Source organism: Lucilia sericata, unplaced genomic scaffold, assembly GCF_015586225.1.
Source record: "Lucilia sericata isolate MDLA Ls3-8-SP2 unplaced genomic scaffold, ASM1558622v1 Contig000520F_arrow, whole genome shotgun sequence".
Classification (NCBI taxonomy): domain Eukaryota; kingdom Metazoa; phylum Arthropoda; class Insecta; order Diptera; family Calliphoridae; genus Lucilia; species Lucilia sericata.
In genome coordinates, this window is record NW_023994532.1 from 171,185 (window position 1) to 180,399 (window position 9,215).

The 9,215-nt window shown below is 28.5% G+C and overlaps 1 protein-coding gene across 1 annotated transcript; it reads left to right on the forward strand.

Moving 5' to 3' along the window:
* Nucleotides 1-2,451: 2,451 nt before the first annotated feature.
* On the forward strand, nt 2,452-8,966 carry LOC119605796 (HIG1 domain family member 1A, mitochondrial). The gene is made up of 3 exons (XM_037959108.1): nt 2,452-2,747; nt 8,526-8,712; nt 8,912-8,966. The coding sequence occupies exons 1-3, from the start codon at nt 2,657-2,659 to the stop codon at nt 8,928-8,930; spliced, it is 297 nt and encodes a 98-aa protein (XP_037815036.1). The 5' UTR covers nt 2,452-2,656; the 3' UTR covers nt 8,931-8,966.
* Nucleotides 8,967-9,215: the final 249 nt, after the last annotated feature.

Here is a 9,215-nt window from a genome sequence, read left to right on the forward strand (position 1 = left end):
GTTAGTTAGTTAGTTGGTTAGTTCGTTGTTAGTTCGTTAGTTGTTAGTTAGGTGTTCGTTGTGTAGTTAGTTAGTTTGTTATTAGTTCGTCGTAGTTCGTTTGTTTTGTTAGTTAGTGTTCGTTAATGGCAGGTCTCACCTACTGTGCCATCTGCGTATTATTCTCTTGTATGTCTTGCGTCATCTGGTAGTCAGTGGAAAATTATCTCATAAAAAGTGTCTTTGATAAGCATGCATTTAAATTTGAAATGAAACATAGATGGCGCAATTTAAAATTGTGTTTTGGGCTGGCCGTTTCTTCTAGCTGTGTGTATTAAACAAAATACGAAAAAAATAATTCCTACACGTCCGAGATATAATCAAATATAAGGTGGTCCTCGTCGGCGTATTCATTTTATTTTTTATATATGAAGTTAGACAGTATGCATACTGCTAAATGTGCTAGCACGGTGTCAAACTCAATAGATAAAAAAATAAAAGTGTATTATCAGAAAACAATCAGCTGTTATCTTAACACTACCTTATAATTAATATACCTTGGACGAATAGAGATCAGCTTAGCCGCCAAACAAAATGTAAAAACCGCCGCCGTCGAAAATTTTTCAGCCGTAGGCTTGAAATTTTCGCCATGTTTTGTACAATATACAGGACATTTTCGCTAAATTTATGGAATTTTACAATATAAAATTAATTTGTTTTCATTTAAGCAAGATTTATTTATATAAAAATATGCCGCTCATTGAAATTTGGCCGGTGTATAACTTTGCTCAACGTTCAAAGCATATTGCTTCGCCTCAGACAATTTCGTGTTTTCGCGCCTAATTCGAGTCGCTGCTTTTACTTCAAACCAGCTTAGTTGACGTCAACGGAGCTACACCTTTTTACATTGCTGGTGTGTCATACCGTAAAAGGCTAGGATATCAAACATGTGTATTTTAAATGGGAAGTGCAGTTGATGTCAATTCTGCCGACTGCGAAAAAAAATTCTGCAAGAATTTTTCGCGCCAAACTGCTTTCAGCTTTTTTTTATTGCAAAAAAAATCTACTATACCGAGGGTCATTGTGCAAAGAAACAGGCAAGTGTTGGGTTTAATTTAGTTAAATTGTTAATAACTATGATGAAAATGTTTTTCCAGGCGGGGTTTGTTTTCGTTTATGTCATGCTCTTGTTGTCTCCAAACACTATGGTGGCCGAATATTTACAAGAAACAATTGTTAAGCCGCCTTTTATACAAATTTATCGCACTGCTGTAGAGAATGTCTTCACGGACCTAGAGGATATAACCTGGCTAGGCTGTCGTCTTATATAGAAGTTGTTTGGGCAAAATATTTGTGTTTGTTATTTACATAATTGCAATGCTTGGATCCGGTACTAACCGCTGTGGGCTTTATGTCGACTTTAGATCCCCTAGAGTTGTCACACTATATGAATCATTTATAAAAGAAAAAACTGAAGGTATTCCTTCCGATCACTTGATGTACTTGCATCTGTAACATCAAGAATGGAGAAATAACTTTAGAAGAAATGAGGAAATGTCAATTGGTTCATCACAATCGCAATTAATAGCAAAGATCATCTTAGTATGCATTATATAAATCTCAAATTTTTGGTCTATCATTAAAGCGGCCCTTGATGATGGGATGTATTCTAATATCTGTATGTATGTACATTAAGGGCCTGCACAAGACAACAATAATGCGAGAATTTGTTAAAAAATTTCGTGTGGTTATGATGGCGTTTGTGTATTGGATTCTAAGGTTAATCATATTAAATCAACCTGGAGAAAAGAAATGTTTTGCTACCATTGAATTTGGACTATGATGAGTTCGTTGAATTTTGGTTCAACCTGTACGGAAAAGAAACAAATAGTTCCAATTGTAATGGTGTACAATGTAATACTGCTGTGACGCCTATTACAGTTGTCTTGATGAATATATGTCATTTTTATCACTCACACTTTTAAGAGTTTTTTAGAGAAAGTATAAATGAGAATTCAGAAAAATAAACATATTTTAGCTTTGTTCCAGAACTTTTCTAGCTAAAGAGAATTAATGAATTTTCTCTTCGTACTTGTAAAAAGTACGGGAACAGAAAAAACTAAATTTCTCTTTCAATAAATAAAAAATTTCAAACATTCTTTGTTTTCAATGTACTTTTTAAACAAATAAATTATTTGAAATAATTTATTTGACAATTGTTTTTCTATTTTCTAAATAAAGATATTAAAATTTGTGAGGAAAATATATTCTGAATTGAATAATGTTTGTTTCAAACGAAAAATTCTATTCCGGCAGATTAATTTGCAAAATTTTTAATTGAGTGCCTGAAGTTAAGTAAAACTTAATTTGCTGATTGAATAACACCACCTTATCTGAATTCGCCTTGAACTGAGCCTTTACAGTCGATTTTAAGCCGCCGCCGACATATTTGGTGTCAGTCGACGCCGCCGTTAATATTTGTCAGCACAGGGCTCTGATTGAGATGTCTGGTTTTCGGTTTAGTTTTATTATAAAAGCGAGTTACTAAACATTTAAATTTAAGTTTGAGTAACACCACAGAGAGCGATAAATTTAAAAAGTACAGGAATATATTCCCCAAAAAAGAGTGTTATTATTTTATTACATATACTAAATAAACTTTACAACATATACAAAAATGAGTGCCGGCAAATCATACTTCGAACAACCTGGTGATGAAGGTGGCAAATTGGCCAAAAAGGCAAAGGATTCACCCTTTATGGTAGTGGGTAAGTGTTATTTTCTTAATATTTGTTGCTAAGTTAAATTTGGACAAATTTTGAGATATGATTAGCCATACAATGCGTCGTACACGCTTCCGTAATTGTTTTGCAAAAAAGAATAGAAAAAATATAACGTCAAACAAAATTTTGCAGAGACGGAAAAAAACTTGTGACATCACAAATTTTTTACGATACATGTGTTTTGCTCTCTACTTCTCATGACCAATTGGTTAATGGGTTTTTTTTTTGTTGTTAGTTTAACAAAAAATTATTTAGCAAGCATATGTTTTGAACAAAAAATAAAGGAAATTATATAGAAAATACAAAAAAACTTGTGATAGAGGTTGAAAAAACTCATTCATGACCACGACCTTCAGTGGGACCTGCGCTAGACTAAGTTGCAAAAATTTGATTTAATCAAAAATAATTTAGTTTTTTTGTGGGAAAATTATATTTATTATGATTATGTATTATTAACAAATTGTTATCTAATAATGAACATTTTCTTTTTTGTGTACGTTTCCACTCTGCATTTATTCTTTATTTTATTCTCTGCTATTATTTATTTTGATATTTTGTCTGTCAGTGAGTTAAAATTGAAGTATATTAACAAAAAGAAAAAAAATTCGCACACATCTAACAACGACAACAATAATACTATGTATGATGTAACCTTTGAGTTATATTGCGTTCAAAATTTTCAAATTTTTTTGAGAAAAAAAATATTTAATTATATATTGTTTAATTATAATTACTGACTGTGTTAATGAGAGTTGAAAAGCTTTTTTGATGATTTTATATTAAAATGCGTAAAATCAATATTTAGTATTTGATGTGGGATAGGTATATGTACATACTTACATATGTAGGTACCTATATAGATTTTTAGTTAGTACCTATTATTATTAACAACAAATTAATGTGTTAATAGAACTCTAGTAGGATGTAATATTTACTTCCTATCTAGAAATTATCATTTTGTTTTTATTAGAAGCCTACCTATAGGTATTAAATAACTTTTTACGCCATTATGGATTATATGTATGTATGTATATGTAGATTCTGTCTAGCTATTGACTAATAGGCCTATTAAAATATTTTGTTGTTCGAACATCTTTTACGGAAAATTTTCAAACTAATTTTTGCAAAATAAGAAAATAGAAGGTCACTTGTCAAAAAATAAAAACAAAAAAACTTGTGGAATATAATAATAACAGAATGTGTGAACGTTTTTAATAGAAAATGTGTGAAAGTATTTTTCTTTTGTATAGGTACCTTTTAAAAATTCTCTTAAAAATAAATAAGTTCATAAATTTGCAATAGCTAGGATTGAAAAATGACATTGAAAAATACCACATACCCCTAAGGATATGCTTATTATAATACATACATTGTAATCGTTTAGACTGGACCAGAGACTAGTCAATACAATATCCAGATACTGAACAATACACTACATTAGTTAATATTATATTCAATTTTAATGCTTAATAATCAGTAGACTAGTCAAGAGAATATTCAATACTATAGTTCATGTACTAGTCAACAGATGAGTTAATAATATAAAAAAATATAGTGTATTGGAGGATAAGATTACGGAAAATAATCAATATTTTTCCAGAATATTAAATATATTTCAAGTGCTATGTTCCATTACTAGGTAATATGTATATCAAAAGAAAGATATTCGAAAGTCCTTTCCTTTGATATTACGTGTAGGAAAAGCATTATATGTTTTAAACACATCGAAGAAATATGATCAAAATATGTGTTTTTGGTAATTTTACTCATATGTTAAGAGAATTTGGAATAGAGCGTTTTGAATGCAGTTCGTATTTGAAAAGATTATAAAATGTTGAAAAAAACTATGTAAAATTATTATTTTACAATAATTTATCCTAAAGAGAAGGATATCTTTCTAGCCAAAATCTAATATAGACTATTAACTTCATTATTACAAATTAATTACTAACAAATATTAAAATTTTTTAGTACACCCACTTAAAATTTAACACACAAAACTTTTTAGCATAAAACTCAGACACGTGTACTAGTTATCATTATAAATAACTGTCCTTTAAGAGGAAAATTTAACTATTCCATATTAGCAATTCAAATGTTCAAAATTTTATTCCAAAAAAAAAATCGAAACGTGCTAGAAATTAGAAAACAAATCATTTTAAAACACACGCAAACAATAAATAATTATTTGCGCATGTTTGATGCAAAATTTCATCATGCTTTTTATTATGTTGAGTTTGAGCATGATTGACATGATTAACTTGAAGTGAGAAAAACACATTTCAATCAAAGAAAGGAGCTAAAGAAAAAATTTAAGATGTTTTTACTGAGTTAAATCATTAACAAATTTTTAACTTATTCAAGGGATGAATCAAACAGGTTTTTTAAAAGTTAATCTTTATCCAGGTAGTTTTCCAAAAAATTTACATTAAGCTACCTGTAAAAGAAAACATTTTCTTTTGCTGCTGCTAGAATTTCATTTTTAAGATGTTTTTATTAAAATATTAGGTCATTTCTTAATAATTTTATTTGTCTTAATTTAAAATTTGCAGTTTTATTAGCATTAATCAATCATACTAAAACTATGGAACCTGTTTGTTTGTAGAAACACGCGAATTTGTTTTTATTAATATTTTTTTTTGTAATTTTTTTGCTTTGTCATTGTTTTTTGTTAATATGTTTTTTTTTTTTTTCTTGGAAATAAACTTTTAATTTATGTGCGCAGAATAAACAAAAACTACTCTCTTTAAAGTGTATTTTTATTTATTTTACAAATAAGTAAATAAAAGAAATACGAGCAAAAGAAAAACTAGATTTTAAAGAGAAACACTTTGTTGTGAAATTACTATTTTAAGCAAAACTTATTTTTACTTGATTACACTGCTTTAAGAGAACAACAATTGACAAGTAATAGTGGTTATTAGATTTTTATATTCACTATAGTATGGAGGTTGTTTATCCATCCAATAATGTTTGCCTAAAACCCATAAAATCTTAAATAAACAAGGTACAGTTTGTGATTTTGAAGAAACCTTAGGAAAATTTGAAAAAATATATCTTTATTGAGCCAAGTAAGAGGGCGTAGAAAGAGGTGTGTCATATAATCTAGACCTTATACTTATTTTCTATAATTTCTTCCAGATAAAGAGAACAACAATTGACAAGTAATAGTGGTTATTAGATTTTTATATTCACTATAGTATGGAGGTTGTTTATCCATCCAATAATGTTTGCCTAAAACCCATAAAATCTTAAATAAACAAGGTACAGTTTGTGATTTTGAAGAAACCTTAGGAAAATTTGAAAAAATATATCTTTATTGAGCCAAGTAAGAGGGCGTAGAAAGAGGTGTGTCATATAATCTAGACCTTATACTTATTTTCTATAATTTCTTCCAGATAAAGAGAACAACAATTGACAAGTAATAGTGGTTATTAGATTTTTATATTCACTATAGTATGGAGGTTGTTTATCCATCCAATAATGTTTGCCTAAAACCCATAAAATCTTAAATAAACAAGGTACAGTTTGTGATTTTGAAGAAACCTTAGGAAAATTTGAAAAAATATATCTTTATTGAGCCAAGTAAGAGGGCGTAGAAAGAGGTGTGTCATATAATCTAGACCTTATACTTATTTTCTATAATTTCTTCCAGATAAAAATAGTGTGCATCACAAGTTTCATGTAAATCGGTGCACTTGTTGTTTGTCTGTGTTAAGTAGAAGTTGAACTTTACAAAGGTTTTACCACAAGAGGCGTGGCACAAAAACAAATTTCTAAAGACCCCAATAATAAAGTATATGAAATCACCAAATCGGTTCAGAAAAAATTAGATTTTTCAAGAATTTTGGCTATATTTCAGATGCTATGCTATGTTGAGTTAAAAAAGTAAATTTCAATATTAAATAATAAATTTTCTAAAATTTAGAAAAAAATTCAAAAAAAATTTTTTGTTAATTTTTCATAATTATTTCCCACCAAGTGTTCTTAGAAATTAAAACACATTTCTGCTTTATAATTAATCTCAATGATTTGTGGTTTCAATCAGTAATCAATTACTAAACAAAAATTCTTTTACTCGCTAATGAAATGTGCGTAATATTTGCAAAATATCTTTCATTCATACTTCCCGTCCTCTTTCTTTCACACTGAATCATTTTAAAACTTTCCATTAATTATTAATTATATAGCTATTAAATTCTACACGAGCGTCTTTATTAACAAAATAAATATAAAAGAAAACTAATTATAAATTCCAAACTCATCCATTTATCTAACAAACCATCTATTGTTTATTATTAATCTAAAAACTTTAAATCAAAAAAAAAAAAAAAACAAAAAAGATAATTATTTTTCTTTTTAACAACTTGTTGAAATAATGACCATTTTTTTGTTATTATGTAATCAATATTATATGATATAATTTTACTTTAGTGACAACTTATTACCAATTATTTGCCTACAAATTAATTTATTTACTTTTAATCTAAAATGTGTTGTTATTTATCAAACATTGGTTAATGAAATTGTTTCAGAGAATATTTGTGTTTTTTTTTTTTTTTTTCAATCACAACATTAAAATAGATTAAACAGTGCAAAAAAACAACAATGTTTGTCTAAATTTAAAAATAAGATAAAAGCTTTTTTTAGTAGTTTTTATGAATCAACAGCTTATTTCCGCAAACAAACAATTTGAAAGCAATAACTGTATTCCCAATTAACTAAGACAAATTTATAAATTTTTAGTTGCAAAAATAAATATTTTAAATTTACTCTAAAAGGATTTTACAATTAAATATATTTAGTAATAATGTGTTTTAATAAAAGTCACACCTGCTGGATGATTTACAAACTTCATTGTTAATGAAATTTGTTTGAAATTTTAACAAGTAAGAAACTATAGTCGGGCATGGCCCTACCCTACACCAGTTATGAATATTAAATGTGATTTATTTTTCATAATAAAGCATTTATCTTCAATATTCCCTTGTTCCGATACATTTAAGCAATTTATGGATGAAAAACTAATTTTCTGAAAGAGGCTTTATATGGGGGCTAGGGGCAAATATGGACCGAGCCCGATAACATTTTGTGAATATATTTATATTTACATAATATTTTATTGTGCTGAATTTCATCGCGATATTTGTGTTTATAAGTTAATTTGGGACATTCAAGTAATTTTCTGAAGGGGACTTTGTATGGGAGCTAGGGTCAAATGGGGCCCGATCTTTATGAAATTTGGCAGGGTCATCAAGACTTCTATAAAACTTAGTTGCGCCGTATATTATCGATATATCTGTATATTTAACATAATTATGAGCTCAGAAGCCCTTTTCGGGGGGTTCTGTTCTATGGGGGCTAGGTGAAATAATGGACCGATCTTAACCATTTTCAATAGGCTTCGTCAAATAAAACGTGCATGCCAAATTTCATCCAATTATCTTGAAAATTCCGACCTGTACCTTGCGCACAAGGTTTACATGGACAGCCAGCCAGCCAGACGGACGGACGGACGGACATAGCTTAATCGACTCAGAAAACGATTCTAAGCCGATTGGTATACTTTAAGGTGGGTCTAGGACGAATATTTTTGTATGTTACAAACATCAGCACAAATCCAATATACCCTCCCCACTAAAGTGGTGTAGGGTATAAAAATTGCAAAGGTCACATATACTAAGGGGAATTACAAACTTCATTGTTAATGAAATTTGTTATAATTTTTCAATATTTAACTTTAATTTTTTTCTTTAATTACAGGTTTGGCTGGTTTTGTTGCCGCTGCCGCTATTGGTGCCTACAAATATAAACATCGTGGCACCATGAGCACAAGTGTATTTTTAATGCAATTGCGTGTGGCAGCCCAAGGAACAGTAGTCGCTTGTCTTACAGCGGGTTTGGGTTATACCATGTACAACCAATACTTCAACAAAAGCACAAAAGAAGAGTAATAATCATTTTTTAATAAAAAAAAATAACAATAATTTAATTAGTACAATTGTAAAGTAATAATATGAAATAAGAATTTTTTTTGTTTGCTTCTCCTTTCGATCATTAGTTATGTTAATTTTTTATATATATTTTTTTTTATTTTTTATTTATTTGTTTTATTTTATGTTTTTTTTTTTTCACTTTTTTATTTTCAGTAACAATTTGTCCAATTAAAATTGATGTTTTCTTAAGTTCATATGAAAGATTGTTTAAAAAAAGAGGCAATTTTCATAACACATTTTCTAACGAAAGCTAATATAAACGAGTTTCATAATATTTTTCAATTAATATGTACCTTGGCAACCACAACAACAAATAAACAACTACAGAATCATAGCAATTAATTTAATCATCCATACAATAGGATCTTTAAAATTCCCATAAAATAATACAAACACTACTCATAATAATAATAATAATAGTAAATACAATGTCCTATTGCCTGTGATAATGAACATA

What these genes read in the sequence shown, in the direction of transcription:
- LOC119605796 (XM_037959108.1), top strand. Translation starts at nt 2,657, where the DNA reads ATGAGTGCCGGCAAATCATACTTCGAACAACCTGGTGATGAAGGTGGC. An exon ending in TTCACCCTTTATGGTAGTGG is followed by an intron (nt 2,748 to 8,525) that starts GTAAGTGTTATT and finishes CTTTAATTACAG; the next exon opens with GTTTGGCTGGTTTTGTTGCC.